This window comes from Anoplophora glabripennis, unplaced genomic scaffold (assembly GCF_000390285.2).
Source record: "Anoplophora glabripennis isolate ALB-LARVAE unplaced genomic scaffold, Agla_2.0 scaffold106, whole genome shotgun sequence".
Taxonomy (NCBI): Eukaryota; Metazoa; Arthropoda; class Insecta; order Coleoptera; family Cerambycidae; genus Anoplophora; species Anoplophora glabripennis.
In genome coordinates this window covers 650,560-673,416 of record NW_019416398.1, presented here as the reverse complement: position 1 = coordinate 673,416, position 22,857 = coordinate 650,560, and the positions used below count along the sequence as shown (strand labels likewise).

Below are 22,857 nucleotides of genomic sequence, written 5' to 3'. Positions count from 1 at the left end.
TAAAATATTGTAGGGCCTTGGTTTTTGCTGTGTACAATTTTGAAAATTTGCAATTTTTTTTCAAAATCTGGATTGCAAAATTATTATGCAAAATCTATCTAACCAATTTTGATGAAATTTTGGTGTGATGATTCTACATAACATGAAGTTTTCTTGAGCCAAGTATGAAGGTCCTATACCCAACTTAAAGACCCCAAAAAAATTCCCTAAAAAGTAATGTTTTTTAACCCCACTTTTGACAATCTTTTTGATTTTTACAATAATAATCACGATTCATTCGATTTGTAACTAGTCATATTTTGTAAGATTTAATTAGAAAAATTTTTTTCCTCTTCCATTTTCGCCTACAATCAACTCTTAAAAAGATACATAATTAAATAGGATGAAAATTAAGAAATTTTTCGAATTTTTTTAACATATTGGTCCGCCAAAAGTTAAGCCCACGTTTTTTTTATGCGCATAGAAAAATTTTCATTTTTAGTGATATTTTAAAGCCAAAAAGCCAAAAATCTCCGTGGATATACGATTCACCCAAACCAAAACAAATACCGTCTAGTCTAGGGTTGCCAACCGTCCGGATTTCGTCCGGACTGTTCGGTAATTAACTCAATTGTTCATGTCCGGAATGAAAGGCAAACAGAACACAAATTTGTTCAGTAATTCTAGTAAATAGGTTTAGGTACCATCGTCATCTGGTAACTTGTACCTCAAGGAACTGGTGTTTTAAGCGGTAGCTCCATGCCATATGCGAAGTTTTGCATCTAGGGTTAAACAAACTGCCTTGCCATTTCATTGACAAGTTTCAACAAATGAACAGATCACATTTTGCAAGTGTTGTGTTTTTTTTTGTTTTGCCTGTGCATCTGTCTTCTGTGACCCCACTCCCAAAACACACATAACTAAGTTGTGCCCACCCATTTTCATATAGCACGAGCCGCCACTGGTGTTCGGTAATCGATAGCTGGCAATCTGGCAACCCTAGCCTAGTCTAATGATTTAAATGCACATGTACGAACCATTCCAATCTGCCTTATTTTAACATATCATGCCGTAATGTGAAAAATAATATGTATTTGAAATAAAAAATAAAATATTGCAAGTAAATATTAACAGGTCTGGATAAACTAAAAAGAGCAAATTAAATATACAGTGCGCTTAAACTAATTAGGGGTTAAAAAGCATAATACCAACCGGTTAAATGTCTACCTTGTCCTCCTGGATACATGCACCGGAATATTCGTCCCAGTTCTTCCGCCTGTATGCGACCAGCGGGTGTCAATTCACCTCCCCATTTCAAAATCAGTACAAGTGAAGGTTCTGCTGGTTTATCTACTGGAACAAATTTAAAAATTGATATAGGTTTATGGAATTATAAATACAGATCAAGAATATTGTGTAAGTATATAATTATGCTTAGATAGTAACATACCATCATCAGAACTAGAACCTCTAGGTCTCCCTTTTGGTTGATACTTCATTTGCACCTTTCTATTAATACCCGAAAAGTGGCCATACCTAAGTATAAAACTTATAAGAAATAAAAAAATTATTTCTATCAATAACTCACATTTCCAAAACAGCTTTTAACTGTTCTAACTTCCCCTGTTTTTCTTCAATTTCAGGATCGGCTTCATGTTGTTGAATTTCAGCTAACAAAGACCTTGCTATATCTAAAATTTCTTGTAATTGTTTGGGTCTCTTTAATTTCACGTGACCATGTTTATAACCGTCATATTTTTCAAATATTTCAAAGAACCTAAAATTTAATAATCAACGTAATAATAGTGCCGCAAAAGTGAGAATATTATCAATGTGTGCTTGAATTGTTTGCCCAAGAAAACCATTGATTGTGACCATTCTCTTTGAAAATATAAAAGGAATTTTTTCAAATTTTGGGTTACAAGGGCTTTTATAAATATTGAAAAATATGGAGCTCTTAAGAGTATTTACGAAAAAATTAAATTGAAATTTGGCAAAGGTAAGTTTTTGAGAATATTTGTTAATTTTCAACTATACTGTAGTGATTGCTAGCAATGATTTTTCGCAGAAACAAAGTAGAAGATAACTTTATTGAAGTTAATTCTTTACATTGTCACTTTTTTGAAAACACATCACTTTTTTTCAATGATTGTAAAATTATTATTTACAAGACGTCTTATCGAGGAATTTGCAGTTTTGCATGAGCAGTTCAGTCATGAAATTCTAATTTCGGTTTAAAAAAACGGTCAACTAAATATTTATGCGATAAAAATATGCAATAAAGGAATCAAGTCCCTAATTAGAAATATATTAAAAATGCAAGTCAGAAACGAGTTTTGCTACAATTTTAAATACCTAGGAACCAAGCCCTTCAACATCATACAATATTTTAGAAAAATCCTGTATTCATAGGCAGATATTGGTTGACTTTAATTGACAATTGCATTTTTCTTGGAAACAGTTCATTTTCAGCAATTAACACAAAATTTAATTTTACATTATAATTAGAGTGTGCAACAAAACAGGTAATTTAAATAAACTTACCAATTGTTTATAATAAAAAATACCTAATAATAATCAAGGTGAAATTTAACTCGACATAATGAAAATAAAATGTTTTCTTATTTTTTATTTTAGCCCTCCTTGAACTACGTTTAATACTCCCATTTAATGTTCAGCTCAGGTTCAGTTGCACAACGTGCTAGCCAGATATCTGCTGCATAATAAATATTCACGAATGAATTGGCAGACCATGTGAAAAGAAATTATATAATAATATGAAATAGTAAAGCATTTACAATCGAAATTCTTGCTGAAAAGTCTCTACAAGATAGCCAACCAACAACATTCATGCTTTAAGCATTCTCAAGCTTACCTTCGCCAAATTTCAATGCGGTGTCTTGCATTTAGACATGGCTAAAATTTGATTAACAAAAATAATCTCTGATGCACTGTATCTTAAAACAAAAGACCATAGATTCATGCCCTTGAATACATGGCATTTTTTTTCAAAGGACCCTGCATATTATAAAAAAATAAAGTGAATTAAACTTACTTTGGATGTCGAACCTCAACTTTCATTTTTTGTTTAGGCGTCCTATCTCCATGTCTTATAACTGCTACTACACACCTCAGTTCCATCATCTTTCCGAAAGTCGTTGGCACGATTGGAGGATCATCCAATTGAAACGGGACAGACCATGGAATATGTAATGTGGGAGCCAATTCTCTCAATATCATATTACCTAATATTTTAGCGCAATCATCATAGTATTTATTGGAATTTTTTACAAAACTAAAGCCGTTAACATCACAGACAAATGATTTACCGCTGGCCCTAAGTAAATCGAAACCACAAACGGCCTGCTTGAAAGCCAAGCAAACCTTACGAGATATAAGCTTTTCAGCATTACTGAGAATTACCGGATAACGAATCTCTTTTCCATCCCTATCTCTTTCTACTTTACCATCTAGAGCTGGAGATTTTCTTGCCTCTGCGTGTGCGTAATCTGGTCCAACGGTGTAGACCTAAATTTAAATATTTTGGATAAATGTGAAGTAATTTTTATATCACAAATTTTTAAACTACAGAAAAGCATACATACTTTTTGCTAATTTCACATCCTGGAGAGTTTTATTCAAAAACATACTTACTTTTACATCTGTTCCGTCTGTAGGCATAAAATCTTCGTAAATAAAACTTCCCGTTTTTCTAACCCTGGATTCAGGTGAATAAACACTGCTACGACTGCCAATCTGAGAATAATAGAAACCCTTTTAAATATTAATAACTTGCGCACATCTGTACACACTTTTCTGAAAACATATATTAAGTAGACATGCTGGGAACGAACCAAAAAATACATTCAACAAAAAATAGGCCAGATATACATTAAAAAATGAAGATACTTTAACACTTATTCTAACATTCAGTGAAAGTAGCACTTAAACTTGTACTTAAAAAGAAACATATGACAAAACTCTTTATTTGTAAAGGGACTGTTGTTCTTTTGTGGAAAAGGATAAATTTCACTTATATTTTGCCTCAGTTTATAGGTGTTTATAACAATATAGCAAATCTAACTTTTTATAACTAAATAACCACAAAAAATTTTTAACTAGATAGCCGCAAAGCAAAGAAATTCTATCCCTTTTTACAATTCACATTTCTCTCAGAAAAAAATATATTTACCTTTCTAAATAGCCTCTGACTGCCTCCTCCAGCTGAAGTCGGGTAATAAATATAAATGTTATGGTCCTCCGCCGACACAGGTTTTTCAACAAATGGTTTGTTGAAAATTACTCCATTTACCTCAACATGATCTTCAGATTCAACCAATTCATGATCTAAAATAGATTTTTTCTATCTAATAACTTTAAGGGTTAAGACCACTGTATAATTTTCAGAAAACCTATTTTTTTTATTTATTTAAAAGATGATTTGAACCTTCTAGAATAAGGGAGAAAAAAAATTTTTTTTCTCTGAAATTCCTAGGCCTTTCCTGAGTGCGTCAGACTGCACCAAAAAAACCACCTGGGGCATACAAATACCTGTTGGAAGGATACAGCCTAATGACTTACCTTTTGATTTCTAACTTCTCTAATATTACTAACAAATGTTATTAATATCAACAGGTGTCATTAGAAGGAATTTGTGCTCAATTAGAAGCATTTTGAAACAAAAGTACATTAATACAATGATTATTTCAAAACTTTAGGCATTTTTCTCGAAACATGATTCTTTAAAACGGCATGCAGGATAATTCCAACAATTTTCATTCTATTCAGTATAGATTTCGACCATATCTTTAAAATAACATTCTGAAGAGAACCACACATAGGATTTTCGATTAGTTAATTTTAACATTATTTATTGACAAACGATAGCTTCTTTTTTATCAAAAATTGAATTTTTAAATTCAAATGCTCGCCAATCACACAAAAATTAATTTTTCAAAATCCCTTACATATTTCTCTAACCATACTCATGTAGATTACGAAAAAAAATTTTTGTTTTTTTTTCAGATATACAAAGAGTGACCGCAAAAATCGCCCGTTCTTTCACAATTCGCAGAGAACTTAAGAAAATAGATAAAAATTTTGGTCTCTCGTCGTAAAAAATTGAAAATTGAAATAGCTTTTAGTTTTTTGAAAATTTTCAAAAATCACCCCTATTTAGGGGTTGAAAAGACGCCCAAAATGAAGAATTTAATATTACCCATAAATATAAAAACTATTAACATGTGAATTTTCCTATCAAATGATTCTTGATACAAAGAAAGATTTATTTTCATGACTGAAATAAGCATGTTGAATTAGAAAATACATCCTTAAGCGCGCCCAGGGGGTGGAATCATCCCCAAAAATAGAGAATATCAAAAATAATTGTAAAGATTCCAAAAAAATATATATTAAGATAATTCACATGTTAATAGTTTTTATATCAATTGGTAATATTCAAATTCTTAATTTTTAGCATTTTTTCAACCCCTAAATAGGGGTGGCTTTTAAAATTTTCAAAAGTCTCAAAGCTATGCTCATTTCAGTTTTTTACGACAAGTAATTTGTGACCAAAAACATATTTTTATGTATTTTTTTAAATTATCTGTGAATTGTGAAAAAACGGGCGAAAATCACAGGTTTTTTGCGGTCACTCTTTACGTCAGTTATACAGCATGCCTCAAATTCAACACGCCCTGCGAGAATAGCTCCAGCGTTGTCATTTTGTACTATTTATGAATACATTTTTTTTGAACACTTAAAGACATGGTTAATAACGTCATTGAATACTATTATCTTCTTATTTTTGGTGCCATTAAAGAAAATACAAAAAAATGCTTTATTTTAGAATTTTACACTATAGCAAATGTTTTGAACACCAAGCTAAATTTAAATGGTATTTACATATAAATTCATAAAGCATATAGGTAAACTCTAAAATTACTAAATCTTGCAATTTGTTAAGTTTCGTTCACCTAACTTCTGAGCATTTTTTTTTTATATAACATTTTAAAATCTTGTGCACTCAAAATGGGATTAGTAAAAGGTCGGTCTGTATGAGTATTTTTAGGTAGAGCATAATTTGCATTTAGAACAGCTAGAAAGAAGAGGATTAAAATACGATTTTTGTTACATAAAATAAAATCATATGTCCTGATTTAATATAATTAACTGTTTAACTGTTTTCATTAAATGTCTTTTCTTTAGCTCTTCTCTTTTCACAGACACCTTATAGCCGAATTTCATAAAAAAAATATAGAACATTACAAGTTACTGATATTCAAGAAGTGGGGATTTTAAAGGGTGTTGAATTAAGCTACATCAAACTTCGCATAAAAAAATTCCTAAGATGATTTTACGAAAATCATCCACTAAAAAAATCATAGTAGGTTGCATAGTGGTACCATCACTATGGTACTTGTTTAGTTTTGTAGAGACGATAAGACTATATAAACAAAAAAAGTTATTAAAATCGTACAACACAATAAAAGTTGACAGGAACATTCTGGATCAAACCTAAACACCCTGCAAGTAACATACCTTTGGGATCTAAACTATCCCGATCGAGTACTGCATATCTGGGTATTTCGATTCCTTCAGACTCCAAAGTGGCATACACTTTTCTTCTATCTTGAATATCATACTGCATATGTAAATTATTTATCACATAGGGATTGTGTAGCTGAGCATACTGAATTGCCTTATCCAGAGGAAACCCTTTGGAATGGAATGATATTAGGCAATCACATACGGGCCATTCTTCCACGGGTTTCTAAAAAATGCATAATTTAGAAAAATGTTAAGCACGTTATAGAAATTTAAAAACTTTTCGCTAAATTTGGCCTTGTTAAATAAAATATTTATTTTAACTCATTCATATTATATCAAAATGTGAACAAGTTACTTTTAGAAGAGGTATTACCTGTAAAATTACCTCTTCCTGAAAAACAATAACTTTAATGTACTCAAATTCTTGTAGCCTTGTTAAAATCTCTTTCATCGGTTTACTCTGAGTTTTCTTCTCCATAGCACACACTCCTACTATTACCACTTTTCCTCCATCGTCGTCCATGTCTTGTGGACTTAAGCTTATATCGCTTGGATCGCATAATTCCAAATCCCCCTAAAATTATAAATATTGTATAAATTTTACTTGTACTATTCAATTAATCTCTAATACAACATTCACAATAGTTTGTTATATAATACAGATGTTACGTTACATACAAGAACAGGTATTTGTAAGTACATAAAACAAAATAAATAAGAAAACTAAAAGCAGTGTAAAGAATATTTTAATTTTTTATTTAAAAACTGTGTTTTACAGAAATAATATTCATTTGTAATTTTCTGTTTGTAAATTTATTTTGTATGTAATATTTACTCAATTTTTTTAATTTATTACTGCCTCTACTGAAAGTACTGGTTAATTAAAGAATAATTATTCTAAGCCACTATAAGTAGGTACCAAGTCAATTATATCTACAGGATTTGATTTAGTCCCAATGTAAAACATGGTGCCCGAGATAAAAATTTTTAAAACCCAAAAATATTATTATTATTTAAAAAAATAAATAACCATATGGATGAATGATATGAAGGTCAAAGATGAAAATTCGTATACTGATAAGAGGAATATAAAATTTATAAGAGAATAAAGAAATTGTTAGTGTCACTGAATGTGTTGAGTGTATGTACTATCTGTAAGTATATACATAAAAATAATTTCTATATTATCTTAACAATCAAATAATTGAGTTATCAATTATATTATCAATATTAATATAACACCTAGATATTTTTGCTTGTTGAGTGTGTGCATATACATTTAATTGGAAAATAAAATACAATGTATATTACTATTTCAGTACTGTATATTGATTGAGGGTTAAACAAATATTGAAAAATATCAATTTTACTTATATAAAATTTTATTAACACAGCTGTAATAGAACCTCAAGTAATCCAAAGTGAAAGTGACTAAATCCGAAAATCTGAACTACTCTATAATCGGAATATTGTAAAATATAGTCCAGAATATAGAGTTTATTCTGGATTACAGGACTTCGATATCCATAGGTATTCTTCTTAAAAACTTGCAAGAAATGAGTGCAATATCTATTCTTTTACTATATAAATATTTAATAAGTTTAGTTCTCTTTTGTAACTCAAAGTTAATATATCGACACATCGAATAAATATATAACTTTAGAATTAGAAGGTAAAATGAATATTGTACAAAAGTTAGAAGATAGGCAAATTATAGAAAATTACTACTGCTTTTTATAATTGGAAAGTCAACCATATAAGTTTTTTATTTATTTCAATGATGATATTTTTTAAATCAGAATAAAAATAATAATAATTTCTCTATTTTTTAATTTGCAGCTTTTAATGCACCTGGGCTCGCATTGCTTTATTTTGGATTATCAAGGTACTACTGTACTTATAAATGATCTTATTAGTTAAGAATGAAAAGTGAGAGAGCTGAACATGATTTTGATGTAAGGTTCACAATGACTAAATTTTAAAAAAATATCAAACTGTAAATTTGAATGTTAGTTGAAATTCTTATGTATGTAACGTCTGTAATGTTTATTTTGCTAATTATATACACATTATTATACTAAAAAAACTCTACTGAAGTTTTGTAGGTACTGTTATAATGTTTTTCTCAATCACGTTTTTCAAAAAATTGAAATCACTTGTGTATCTTATTTTTTTGTTCAGAGATAAAGATTACACTCGTGATTTTATCAAGAAAAACTCGATAACAATTTTACTGACAAAACCACAGACTGTTTCATTGTTAATTCAAGTAGGAATGTGTTAATTTTTTTTAATACTGAAATTTACATTTTAGTGTCACTGTGAAAATTATAACATGTTGGGTGTGACTTTTACTTTTTTCTCAGGCATGGGTATGGTACATTCATAGCAAAAATTATTTAAAATACTGTTCACTTTTGTATGCTATATCGATTTAAATAAAAATAAATATATTCAACATTGTTAAATTATGGATATTTTATAAAATCCAAAAAAGAAGTTAATTTAGTAAGTGTATTTTTTAAATATGTATTCTTTTTACTTCAGTAAGAAAACATACATCATTTCCCAAGCACTCATCACAAAAACAAAATGATTCCGTTTCACTAGCTCTTCTATATTTTCTCCATTTTTTTAACCTCCACCAATCTTTCAGCCAAGTCCATTCCATTTTGCAAAATTGAAAAATAGTTTGACAGCGGCACAATGAATTTTACCTATCACTGGTTGAAAAAACTATTAAGATCTAATGTTTCCTTAACAACAAACACTTAGAACACCTTCATTGCAAATGTTTAATCAATGGCACTAATCTAAGGTTAAATAAAATGTATACAGAAGTAATTATAATTAAAACCCACTGTTTATTAACAAATATTGCCAGACCTAGTAACAAATTATAAGCATCATTATCTTATCCCAAGTCTAAAAATAATTCCACAACATACTAGTGTTTTTAAAATTCCATTTGAGTAATGCATATATACAGGGTGCAACAGAAATAGATGAAGAAATTTTAACTTCAAATAAAAATATGCTGTTATTGAAATACAATGATAATATTTATTTTTAATAATAATTTAGTTCACAAAATTGAATGCATTCCAATACATATTTGATTTTTTTTTTTATTTAGTAATTTGAATTCAGTTGATACTTTTAATTTCTAGTCATCGAGACATTTTTATGTCGGTCGATAGCCGCACGGTTTAAGGCGTCAGTCCTTTAATCGTGTGCAAATTTCTGCCTGGGTTCGATTCCCGCGGCCGGTAGACCGTAGATTAGCTATGCTTGTACGGAGGATTGGCACCCTCTGTGCAGGTATGGTAGGGTGGAAGAATGTTGGCTTGGGTCAATGTGAGAGATTGACACCAGTTGGCATTTGACCACCCCCCTAATTAATGAGGTTTTCCAGGTTTCCCTCATTCCTGCACTGAATGGTGGTCAGGGCCTACCAACATAAGTCGTTCCTGGGCGCAAATGTGGCCTGCCTAATAATAATATGCCTCCTCTTCTCCCGCACAAGTCTCCGACTTATGGGCTAATTCTCGTAGTTAGAATGAAGAGTAGAGATATTATTATTATTATTATTATTATTATTATTATTATTATTTAAAACTCTAATACTGTAAACTTTTCATCTGATATTAAGTCAACCTATCAAAAAGTAAATATCAAAAACTAATTTCAATGATTTTTTCATGCAACTAAAAAGCCAAATTTGTACTTTTCATGCAAAAATAATCCAATGAACACTACAAAAAGCATGAATATTTATACAGAGATCCAGAATGATTGAAGCGTTTGGGGAACGCAGAGACTAACTCCAACTTTAGCATACAAAAATGTGTAGTATTGACAGAGACAGGCACTGGCTGCGATCTCCAAACACTTCAATCATTCTAGATCTCTCTGTATAAGAATTTTTAAGTATTTTGCTGTCATCTCAGATCTAAACTTTCTGACAAACAAATACTGTATATTATTTATATTGAAGTTAATTAAATCCAAACCAACTGCAAATATTAGTAACAATAAAACATAAGACTATAAACCACTATGTAACCAATATAAAGATTTAATAGTGTCTAATTAATCTAAGCAACTGTACTTATTGCATAGAAAATGTTAATCAAGCATTGGTAGTTAATTTGATTAAAAAGGTGTTACTTTATTCTATTCACTGTAGATTTTACAATCACCTAAAGATCTCACAAAGGAGTTTATGTATTCACATTTCTTTTGTTCAATTTTTAATATTGTGATTAATAAATTCTACAAGATAGTGAATTAAATATAACTTAATTTGTAATTTAGCGTGTCTTAATACAATATGTTAAACATTTAAAAAAGTCTTTTCAACAGTAAAATTTCTATTTCATCTAAAAAAAGTATTTTGTTATAATGAAGCAAATCTTTTAAAAATTAGATCGTACATCACATCTGTTCTCAGTGAAAAGAGGTAACTTATTAGGTTGTTACTAAATGATAGTGAAAATATTACGTGAATATATTCTATTTATAAACTTCGATTACCACTGAATATAATTCTTTGTTCAAATATGAATTTGGATAAGTGAAAACGCATCAATTTGTTTATTTTTAGTGGAAGAATAAATATAGGTATGTGAACATACACAAGCAAGTTCAGATTTATTAAATTTTAGAATACCCAGTGCCTGATTTACCTATAGGCTGGTGTAGCCTACAGGCTCCACCAACTAGGGGCCTCGCCATGTTAACAATTTTTTTTTTATGAAAACTAATTGTTTTTTTAAATTTCTTTTTAAACCTCCCCATCATGAACAAGAAAGAAAAAATATTCTGAAAAATATAATTTTTTATTCTTAAAATTTGAATAGGCCCCCACCACTGTAAATCAGGCACTTATAATACTTATAAATCTTATATCTATATAATCTTATAAATATCAAATAAATTATGTTATTTATTAATCTAGAAAAATGTATAATTCTTGTATTCAAATTTATAAAATAAGAATTAATATCTTGCGTTTAAAATGGTTTCTTTTTTACAATGCACATTAAACATTTTCAAATTAATACTTTAAATGTATTTTGTGAATTAGAATGCAGTGTTACACCCTTGTGAATTAGTTTAACAAATAAAAAATAAATATTTCAACGTCACAAAAAGCAGAAGTACAAAATACCCTGTGCCAATAAGAAGGAGCAAGCAATGGATTGTCAACATCTTCAATAACAACACATGGAACTGATTTGTCCGATTTTGAGTTCGGACTACAATTCAAAGTATCCATAAATTAAAAATAAAAAAAAGATTAAAGAATAACTTGTGCATGAAGCTAAAAAAATAATTATTAGAAATAATAATATACTGATGAACTTACTGTCCCTACATAGAACTGCGTAGGTCTGGTCGCTTTACGCAAACCCTGGTATCCATGTTCCAATTCTGTATAGGACATGACTTAAACGAAACATGCCTACAGAAATAGCCTGAAAAATTATTGAAACATTGTCAATTTTTATTTTTAGGATTAGATAAGGACAAAATGATTGGCAGGACATAGGAGATCTTACCAAATTTTTAAATTAATGAGCAAGTCACTAAATATTGATCAAAAAATAAATTTTTCAATACAATTTTCTGGGAAGGTATTTTTTCAGTTAATTTTAATTTATTCAGTAACTTTTTCTTTCACTTGCTGAATATTTCTATTTCAAAGCGAAATAGAACAATATTTCTCCCATAATACCACAATTGTCATATTGACATTGACAATATTGACATTGACAAGTGTAACATTATACAAACACGAACAGCCATCCAACATCCAACATCCAACCAAACAGTAGGCTGTTTTTTGCGATCGAAGTAAAATCGTATGTTGTAGTATGTGTAGGTATGGTGAATGAAAAGATTTTAACTACCGTATGCCTACTAAGACCAAAAGAGATAGAAATATTAACTACAGATATTCACCAATATTAAATCGTGAAAAAAGCCTAGTTTCTAGAGATAGCCTTTGATTTGGAACTTATGTATGCGCGCCGTTCAAAAAACTGGTAAGTTAGGTTAGATCAGGTTATGCTTTCCTGTATGTGAAACGTACGAAAATGAATGAAAAAAGACCAAAGAAAGAGGTTGGAAGCGATAGAGGTTACAAAGATTGCAATTTATCTGCGCAAAGGCTGTCTTTTTTCTTATTTAGCCGCGCTACCTTACGCAACCATACCACACATATAGACATGTAGACATGACCCCGGGACTTACATAGACGAGCCGGCGAAGCAAGAAGAGCGCTAGAAGAAAGGGCCCTAGCCGGCGGGGCCCAGCCAGGACAAAAGGAGGTCCCACAAAGCGCCTACACCGGCCGCATTTGCTTAGATTAGGAAAGAGAGTTAGGATATCCTAATATAACAATAAGCTTTATTGGCTCATTTAAACATTTACATACATTAATGAAATGACGGGCTATATTCCAAAATTGAGGTAATGGAGGTTAGGTTATCGTTTTCATGCCAACTTGGCGTTAGAATTCATATTGTTCCTGTGGTAGAACTTAGTATAAGTACTATCAAAATATTCAATAGTACCAAACTATTCGATAGTCAAAAAGGAGTCGAATGAATATAGTAATGCTTAGCAATAAAAATACCGGTTTCATGCCATATGATACCTAATAGGTACGTACTATTTTTGCCCCCCTCGTACGGACCATGGGTCGGTTGTCATGTGGACACAGAGGCCGTGGCGATAGCGGTGAGATCGCTACGGCATGGAGACGTTGCGGTGGTGTCCTGTTACCACCCACCCAGACTACCACTACTTGACAATGACTTAGACAAAATCCTTTCCTGGCCCCAGACAATTGCCATCGGGGACTTCAACGCGAAGTCCCCCATATGGCACAGCGGGACGACGACCACAAGAGGTCGCGTCCTGCTGAATTACCAAGACAGACACGACGACTTGACTATACTCGGACCGACAGAACCGACACATTACGGACCCGTAGGACGCCCCGACGTTATCGACATTGCCCTCTTAAAATCTATACCGTTAAATGCCCAAATATCCACCCAATACGAAGGGTCTTCCGCCCACAATCCAATATTTCTGGATCTGGGGCGAAGACAGAGATATGAAGGCACCTTCACGAGGAGGTTCACTGACTGGGAGCGTTTCCGAACAGTAATGCAAGGAAACATGGCGCTCCCAGTCATCGAAACCACCCATGATCTGGAGGCGGCAATCCTCTCCCTTGAGACTGACATTAAAAACGCCCTGACTCAGACTACGACGGAGACTATTGTCCCCCGACTGACAAACCCCCGGGGCACCCTCCCCGATGACATAAAAAACTTAATACGTGACAGACGACGTGCGAAACGGCTTGCCACCCGCACCCGCCTCCCCCGACACAGACATGACTTAAACGTACTTAACAGACGGGTGAAGGCGGCTCTGGATGAACTGGCCCAGGATAACTGGGCTAGGCACCTGGAGTCGCTGGATCCACAAGACAACAGCCTCTGGAAAACGCAGAGGGCCCTGCGACAGACCGCTCGCCGTAAAATTCCTCCAATCCACGGTAGTGTGGGGGTGGTTTACACGAACCAGGAAAAGGCCGAGGCTTTCGCCGATAGCCTGGAACTGCAGTGTAGACTGCCTCAGCTGCCCGACGAAGACGAGGAATTCGAGATAGTGGCTGAGCGCGCGGCCCGACGCGTCGACAGAGAGCCAGACAATGACATAATCCCCCCCGCAACACCTGACGAACTAAGACTGACAATACGCAGACTTAAAAACAGAAAAGCCCCCGGACCCGACAATATACATAACACGACACTTAAACGACTACCACACAAGGGCCTCATGGCCCTACTAAACATAACAAACGCGACACTCAGACTAAGACACTTCCCTACCCGCTGGAAAACAGCAAACATAATCCTTATCCCAAAACCCAACAAAGATCACACCATCCCATCCAACTACCGGCCCATTAGCCTGCTCCCGGCTATGAGCAAAGTGGTAGAAAAAATTATCCTAACCCGTCTAAGAACCCACTCCCAAGAACTGCAAGTCATTCCAGACGAGCAGTTCGCCTTCCGACCCAATCACTCCACTGAACTCCAAATCCTTCGCCTTACCGAGCACATCACGGCGGCCTTCAACAGGGGACAGTACACTGGTGCTGTCTTCCTGGACGTCGCAAAGGCCTTCGATACGGTTTGGCATGAAGGCCTACTGATGAAAATGCTCACCAACCAATATCCCATATCCTTTACCAAACTCATAAAATCCTACCTACACCACCGAAAATTCCGCATCCAAATCCAAGATTCCCTTTCCACCACCCGTCCCATGGAGGCCGGTGTCCCCCAGGGCACCGTCCTGTCCCCACACCTATACACCATTTACAACTCCGACATCCCACATCCCCCCAACACCAACATATACTTATACGCCGACGACCTGACAATCACATCCCAATCCGTAGATCCTAGATATTCCGTCTCCCTCCTCCAAAACTCCTTAGACCAACTTGAAACCTGGTGCAACAGGTGGAAAGTCAAAATTAATCCCAACAAAAGTTCGGCTATCCTTTTTACCAAACGAAAAATCCCACAAAACCTCGACAGACTGACACTATCCCAGGAACCTATCTCCTGGAATCGACAAACACGATACCTGGGCGTGACGATGGACCAGCGTCTCACGTGGAAACCGCACATCGTGGAGACGGTGGCGCGAGCGAAGACCACCAGGGCTAGGCTCTATCCCTTACTCAAAGGTGGAAACACCCTCAGTTTAAGGAATAAGCGAACGCTTATCAAGGTGGTACTTCAACCGCAGCTAACCTACGCCTCCACGGCGTGGGGTCACGCGGCAAAAAGCCACTTAAAGTCATTACAGGCTGTGGAAAACATAGCCCTCCGCACGGCCACCGACGCGCCCTGGTACGTAAGAAACACTGACATATTACGAGACTTACAATACACAAACGCTACACAGACAATAAGACAAAACGCGGAGAAACGATTTGACGTAGCCGCTAGACATGACAATCCCCTCCTCAGGCAAGCCGTATACTACGTACCCGACGTGACCGACAAACACAAAAGACCTAGACACCAACTTTTTGACGCCGGGTGACCACCCCAACGGCCCCCCTCCCCCTGCCCGCTAACCTTTTCTGTTTCAGAGACAGCCAGGATCAAGAAACGAAGACAACGCGCCATTATTCTATGGCTAGAAATTGGCCTCAATGATTTGGGATCGAGGGGGATTATCCCTCTTTATCCTGCCTCATCTCGTGTAGGCCTGGACAGCCTTCGTAGGTGGGCCCCATCCCCATACCACACATAAACATGACACTACCCCCGGGGTTTACACAGACGAGCCGGCGAAGCAAGAAGAGCGCCAGAAGAAAGGGCCCTAGCCGGCGGGGCCCAGCCAGGACAAAAGGAGGTCCCACAAAGCGCCTACACCGGCCGCATTTGCGGTCGGGGTAGACGACGGATGGGGCCCACCTACGAAGGCTGTCCAGGCCTACACGAGATGAGGCAGGATAAAGAGGGATAATCCCCCTCGATCCCAAATCATTGAGGCCAATTTCTAGCCATGGAATAATGGCGCGGCGCGCCTACACCGGCCGCATTTGCAGTGGGGGTAGACGACGGATGGGGACCACCTACGAAGGCTGTCTAGGCCTACATGAGATGAGGCAGGATAAAGAGGGATAATCCCCCTCGAACCCAAATCAATGGGGCCAATTTCTAACCATGGAATAATGGCGCGTACGTGATCCGCAATTCTAGATTATCGTGCGTAGTAATTCTGTTGGCAACACTAAATGTTTAATGCTCACAATCAGATTTGACAGTCTGTCAAATCTACGATTTTGGAATTTTGTGCTTGTCATTTGTGGATTCGATATTTGTCCTTATAGTTTGTACATCGTCTTCATATATTGTGTTTTGTACTTCTTTTTTGCTATAACTCGTTCATTTTTAATCACATAGGTAGGTTTTTAATTAAATTTGTTGTTTTCAAGAAGTTTTATGTGTAGATAGGTATATTTTAAAAGTATAAATACGTAACCTATATACATCGTGACTGGTATCTTTTAAACTTTAAAACTTAGATAAGAAAAATTAGCAGAAATGCCGGCTGGAGGTGCTTTATTTGGTAGTTCAACTACAGGACCTGGCTCAACTGGGGGTAATAAGCATTTGGTTGAAATGCGTGCAGGAAAAATGAATCTAAAAGGTAATTAAGTAATGACACTGTCAACATATTTAATGACTATTGATATAGAATCATTTCAGTGGTTCATTAGTTATACTATAGTCTTATTATTTTAACAAATTTTTGTAGGTCGTATGGTCTACCCTGACAAACGAAAGGGTCTTTTATATGTTTATCAAAGTGAAGATTCACTCATGCATTTCTGTTGGCAAGATCGTACTACAGGTACAAATAAATAAGAAGTTGTTTTAGGTATATATTTACAAAAACATAATATTTCGTAGGTATTGTAGAAGATGATTTGATAATTTTTCCTGATGATTGTGAATACATCAAGGTTCCTCAGTGTACTACCGGAAGAGCTTATCTTCTCAAATTTAAATCTTCAAATAAAAAATTTTTCTTTTGGCTACAGGTATTTTTAATTTTATTTATAAAGCATAATTACATTGCATTAACACTTTATTAGTGTCACTAGTTGATTACAATAAAATTTATATGAGAAATTAGAACATACAAATACAATCTACTCTACATGCATTTTTTTTCTAGGAACCTCGAACTGACAAAGATGATGATAACTGCAAGAGAATTAATGAACTGCTAAACAATCCTTCTAGTGCAGTTCAGTCTTCTGGAAATCCAGATCAGGATTTGCAGTCGTTGTTGAATAACATGTCACAATCTCAACTCATGCAACTGTTTGGTGGTGCTGGTCAGATGGGAGGTCTATCCAGTCTCCTTGGTACGATTAGGTATGTATTAGCACAAATACTGGTAGCTGGTAGCCTTAGTTTTTATATATAGGTTGTTGGTAGTCAATGGTGGGAATTAAGGCCAAAACTCAAAGAAAATACAAGGATTTTTTCTTTGTTGACGTTTCGTCGCCCCTTTATTTTGTCATCTTCAGGACAATGGAAAACTAAGATTTTCAGTATGTTTTTTTAGTCTATACATGTAACAGTCTTGGACAGTTATAGATAAAACCATATATAGAGACATGAGAGCCTAAACAAACAATAACGGCATTTCGAATTTACATCAGTGGAGTCTCCTTTTTTGATGCCACAAAACAACCCAGCCAAACTTACAAATTTTATACCATAGCATAAAATTATATCTACCAGAAAATTCTATACAAGAATATTTAAGCTGTATGTATTTTAAAATCAGATGTCAATCATTAATTTGAAAAGCACTATTTTGCAAAGCGCTATTTTTCAAAGCAGATTCTTCTAAACACTATCCCCAGATTCTAGTTTTTTTTTTAAATCAATGTCAAATAAGTTTTATAATTATATTTCCTTCACTTATACATCTATTAGATAGAATTGTATCCAAATATTTGAATATAATTATTGATTTACAAAATAAAAATTTTACTGCTCTCTCCGAGTATCAGGCTGTATCGAAATCTGAAAGTGAATATATAATATAGTAATATTAATACTTTGGATTATTATAAAAACTTACCTCCTTTCACATATGTATATGAGACTAGCTAAATATATTAGGCACTTTTTACAAAATAATATTTTTTTTTGGAACAAAATATAAAAATTATTTTGAACTCGATTACTCGTTTCATAGCAGCTTTTTAAGATTGTGATAATTTTATTTTTTAATTTTGATAACCATTTTGTATTTATTTATTATTTTACATTATATAACTGATTTTTTTTTTCATTTTGCAGAAGTCCCAATAGTGGCAGTGCTCGAACAAATCCTACGCCTGCTTTAACACACCGTACAGTTCCCAGCACACCTACGACTAATACGTCAACTAATCAAACTACCCCTTCTGCGGGACAAACAACCCCCCAAAATACTTCGATCCCAACCGTTACTCCTGATGCTCCCAGTAGACCCCGAACAACGACTCGACCAGCAGAAACCACTCCTACTACTGGAAGTACCAATCCAATCCAGCTCTCGGACTTACAGAATTTCTTACAAGGCATTGGTCCCGTTCCTCCAGAAGAAGGCCAGCGCCAGTCAGGTAATATGAGGAATTTTTAAATTAGTATACAATGATTGATGATTTTTAAGAACGTACAGTGAAATCAAAAGTAATAAATGTTATACTAATATTCACTTTTCCACACGTATTGGGCTGTATGCATAAAAACTAGTAAATAATAATAACTATCAAGTAATTGTAAATACTCGACTCGAATGGCAGATATGTTAGATTATATTATGTTTACTAAATATATATAAAAAAATAGGAATAAAAACAGTAACAAGTCCAGAAATGGTACTTATGGACTAAGCTTCAACTTTCATTTCCATTACAGTGGTATTTAATTTAGAGTCGATAAATGTCAAATTATTTTAACATCGTCAAAGTGCATTTTATTTGTAACTTATTTTAGAAATAAGAAAAGGTCCAATTTTCTCACAATCCTTTTATTTTTAAAAAGACTTACCGGTTTCGAGGTCAAACTTTACACCTCATCTTCAGGTCTTACAAGGCTAAAATATAATATTTTTTTTCTAAAATATGTCAAATTATGTTTAATTTTAATTTTTTATAGAAGTCAAATTATGTTTTATTTTATTAAAAATAATGTTGACTGGTGACAATATTTAACAGAGTGTCAAAATTGACAATATTTTATAACTATATTTTTTTCTTTTAGAAATTTTTTTTACAACTTCAGTAGAACCCCGATTATCCATGTGCGGATTGTCCGGGGGCGGATTATCCATGCTATGTCTAAGAATTTGTGGTGATGCGTTATTTTGTTTTTGTTCAGTGAAGACCGTATAACATCATGTGTTGTAGCTAACGTTTCTAATCTGCAGCAGTTGCAAATATTCTCTTAGCTTATTTTGAGTAAATCGACATATTAAACTTACTCTAAAAACAGAAAAAGTTAAATACGGATTAAAATGATTGACTAAAATTTATAGGGCTCAAACTGCTCCAGACGGATTAATTCGCTCGAATAGTTAAATTGGATCAGGTTGCTCAAACCGTATATATTCGCAACCATGCGCATTAGTGACTCGGTTAATGCAATTGGTATGGCGAATTTTTGCAGGCGAGCTTATAGCGATTGTGACAAATATTTTTATGGAAAGAGGTACTGGTAATAATACCAAGATTGTTCATCTTTCATTCAGTTTCTATTTAATACAGCTGTCGATATACGTACTGTATTTTATTTAAAATAAAATTGTAAAATTTATCGTAAATCGTAATTTAACACAACATAATGTAAAACTATAAGTGGTCTAACTGCTCCAGACATATATATTCGCACGCGATAAACTTTCGCGCATGGCGCGGTAGCTACGTTCAGACGTATTGCGCAGCGAAAGGGTTAAAAAGTATAGCTAGACACTTAAAATAAATGTACCTAAATTGCATTTGCAATGATTTTGTGCATGTTTACCTATGTACTGCTTCATTTCTTATGTAAAAAATAAGTTTTGATTACCTGTGTTTTTCAATTATCCGTGCCGCGCTCGGTTCCGTAGATCACGGATAATCGGGGTTCTACTGTACTACCTACTTAGCCAGAAGCTTATGAAAACTGATATATGTTTGGTTAATATATTCTTTTATTTTAAAATACAGTAGAACCTCATTATCCGGCCCGGGCGGGATTCAACCGTTGCTGGATAATCGAAAACATGGTTAATCGAAATAACGCCCAAACTCACCAATTATGCAAAAAATATGAACTTTATTACACATACGTATTAGGTAAATAATATGTATGCGATAAACAAGCAGACACCTTTTTTTTTGTTTGAGCACTTTTTTTGCACCACCACGGATAATCCACGCACGGATAGCGGATAACCATAAACATTGCAGCGCATGAAGAATCCGCCACACAGGTCAGCTGTGCATGGATAATCGGGGTTCTACTGTAATTCTATTAAAATCTATTACGTACGTTTTGCCAAATTAATGAAATGTCAAATGTAATATGTCTAATCATCATTTGTTGGCAAAATGGGTGGAGGGGTTGTATCCTTATTGATGCCATTGTACTTTTTATAGCCACTGCAAGATAAAACTGTACTCGACTCCGTTACTGTATTGAAACACAAGTCTGTGGTTGTAAATGTCTATCTTTGATATTTAATTTTAAAACTTCAGCATAGAAAATATCCACAATTCAAGAGTGCTTGTCTAATTTAGTTTGGGACTTAATTTTTCACATAAACGTTTGCGACCAATCAAAGAATGAATACCCTTTTTGTTCTGTCCATATCAATTCCATACCTTAATACAGGGTTACATCTGTCAGGATTCAGCGACATTGCAGTCGACACCTTCAGATTTCGCAAATTACTATTTATCATTATTATTTATTACCTATGTATTATAACATAATTAAGCAACGATTTTCTCATTTTGAAGCGCATGTACTTAGATCTGATTGCCACTGCACTGCCTCTTGCAAGTCTAAGCATCCCTAAAACTGGACAGCATCAAGAATTAGGCAGATGCTCTTGTCTTGTATATGTGACAGTTATAGGTCATTAACTTACTCATTCGAATGGCATATCACGATACTAGATATGTTACTATAAACATTTTTTGGCCACCCAAACCATATCTAACATAGCTGGAGTTTTCTTGCGTTAGGAGTTAGGCCGGTGTCCCATGCATCCGAATTCCGATGTACGATATCCGAAAATATTTTAATTCATACGAATGATTATAATTCACATGCATCCGAAATTAATCTCATAGAAATCAAGTATAGAACCATGGAATTTATTACAACAATCATAGTATGTTAAAAACTTAAAAAGTGAGGTTAAAAAACATACGATTTTAGACGAAAGTTAAAATTATTTCTACTTTTTGCGGCATCGTATGAATTTTAAAATTTTCGAATGAAAATGAGCGGTAAAAATTTGAATGTATATTAACCGATAGGAACACTTCAGATCTTCTTATCATCGGAATTTGGATGTATGGGACACCGGCCTTAGTTTCTCGACCCGTCTTGTAAAAATTTGTTTGGGTTCGTGTTTCTAACCTCAACAATCACAAATCATACCTCAAATCCTTGTTTAAATAAAATAGTAATTGTAAAATGTACAGCCACACTCCTTTTGAGCTTTGTTCCTGTTAAAACTACCCTTGTACATGCCACTAGTAGTGCACATTTTGAAAGTTTTAACAAAGAAGTAAATAATACTGGAAACAGTATTAAACCTAGTTTTTCCTTAAAAAATTCCCAGTAAAAGCATTTACTCACTAGCTTTAATGCACAACCGCCTTTGATACATTAAATGTTTGAATTAATGTAAACTGTAAGCTTGACAAGAAGTTCTTTCAGTTGATTTATCTACTGCTTTAACAAGTGATGCTCTATCAGGTGTTTTGAGTAACCCAGAAACTCTTCAACAACTCCAGAACCACTTGCCAGCTGTAGATGGCAGCACACAAGAAGCGCTGAGATCAACATTGGCATCACCTCAATTTCAACAGGTAACACAACAGTAACAGCAACAATGTCAGCCTTTAACAGTAATTTTTTAATATTTAGGCTGTTTCCCAATTTTCAAGCGCTTTGGAATCAGGCCAGTTGGGACCGGTCGTCTCACAATTAGCCGTTAACTCAGAAGCAGTTGCAGCTGCGTCTCAAGGAAATATGCAAGGCTTTGTTAAAGCTCTGGAAAAGGGCAACTCTGCCGAAGGAAGCAGCTCATCGGAGAAAAGTGACAAAGATAAAAAGAAGGATAAGAAAGACGACAAAGACGATGATGAACAAATGCAACTCGATTAGGTGTATTCTAATTATGCTGTCTTGCTTTTATATACTATTATGTACTAATAAACTGCAAATCTTTGTTTTATAATCATTAATATCCTTATATACTGGAAGATTGGAATTGTATCAATATAGTAGCGTGATTATTTCATTACTACTTTTATGTAGTTATCAAACTTAAATTAGTTAATATATTATTCATACATTTAGCAATAAATAGTATTTTTCTGTAACATATTTAAAATGTAGTCGTTATATTTAGTGGAAAATCCATGTACCTAAATCATTTGTTCTAAAACATTTTCATTAAAATAAAAATTGTGTCGGAGTGCATTGTTTT

General features: G+C 34.0%; 2 protein-coding genes across 7 annotated transcripts in view; one reads left to right on the top strand and one right to left on the bottom strand.

The window, feature by feature from the left end:
* Positions 1 to 9,789, bottom strand: part of LOC108904105 (inositol hexakisphosphate and diphosphoinositol-pentakisphosphate kinase) — a 60,154-nt gene extending 50,365 nt beyond the window's left edge. For all 3 annotated transcript variants that reach the window (XM_018706523.1, XM_018706524.1, XM_018706526.1), the window contains exons 1-9: positions 9,089 to 9,789; positions 6,902 to 7,102; positions 6,520 to 6,751; positions 4,172 to 4,326; positions 3,634 to 3,735; positions 3,035 to 3,507; positions 1,568 to 1,756; positions 1,430 to 1,515; positions 1,192 to 1,332 (exon numbers count right to left, since the gene is read on the bottom strand). In XM_018706523.1, coding sequence (XP_018562039.1) covers positions 1,192 to 1,332; positions 1,430 to 1,515; positions 1,568 to 1,756; positions 3,035 to 3,507; positions 3,634 to 3,735; positions 4,172 to 4,326; positions 6,520 to 6,751; positions 6,902 to 7,102; positions 9,089 to 9,199 — 1,690 coding nt within the window. In that variant the 5' untranslated portion in view covers positions 9,200 to 9,789. The remainder of the gene's footprint in view (positions 1 to 1,191; positions 1,333 to 1,429; positions 1,516 to 1,567; positions 1,757 to 3,034; positions 3,508 to 3,633; positions 3,736 to 4,171; positions 4,327 to 6,519; positions 6,752 to 6,901; positions 7,103 to 9,088) is intronic.
* A 6,624-nt stretch (positions 9,790 to 16,413) lies between these two features.
* On the top strand, positions 16,414 to 22,845 carry LOC108904107 (proteasomal ubiquitin receptor ADRM1 homolog). Of its 4 annotated transcripts, none has more exons than XM_018706529.1 (8): positions 16,414 to 16,544; positions 16,684 to 16,791; positions 16,900 to 16,995; positions 17,055 to 17,185; positions 17,323 to 17,525; positions 18,465 to 18,769; positions 22,083 to 22,234; positions 22,293 to 22,845. In XM_018706529.1, the coding sequence occupies exons 2-8, from the start codon at positions 16,686 to 16,688 to the stop codon at positions 22,530 to 22,532; spliced, it is 1,233 nt and encodes a 410-aa protein (XP_018562045.1). In that variant the 5' UTR covers positions 16,414 to 16,544; positions 16,684 to 16,685; the 3' UTR covers positions 22,533 to 22,845. The 4 variants fall into 4 exon arrangements, with proteins under 4 accessions (XP_018562045.1, XP_018562046.1, XP_018562044.1 ...); XM_018706530.1 differs by having other exon boundaries at positions 16,681 to 16,791; XM_018706528.1 differs by having other exon boundaries at positions 16,667 to 16,791.
* The last annotated feature ends 12 nt before the right edge of the window (positions 22,846 to 22,857 follow it).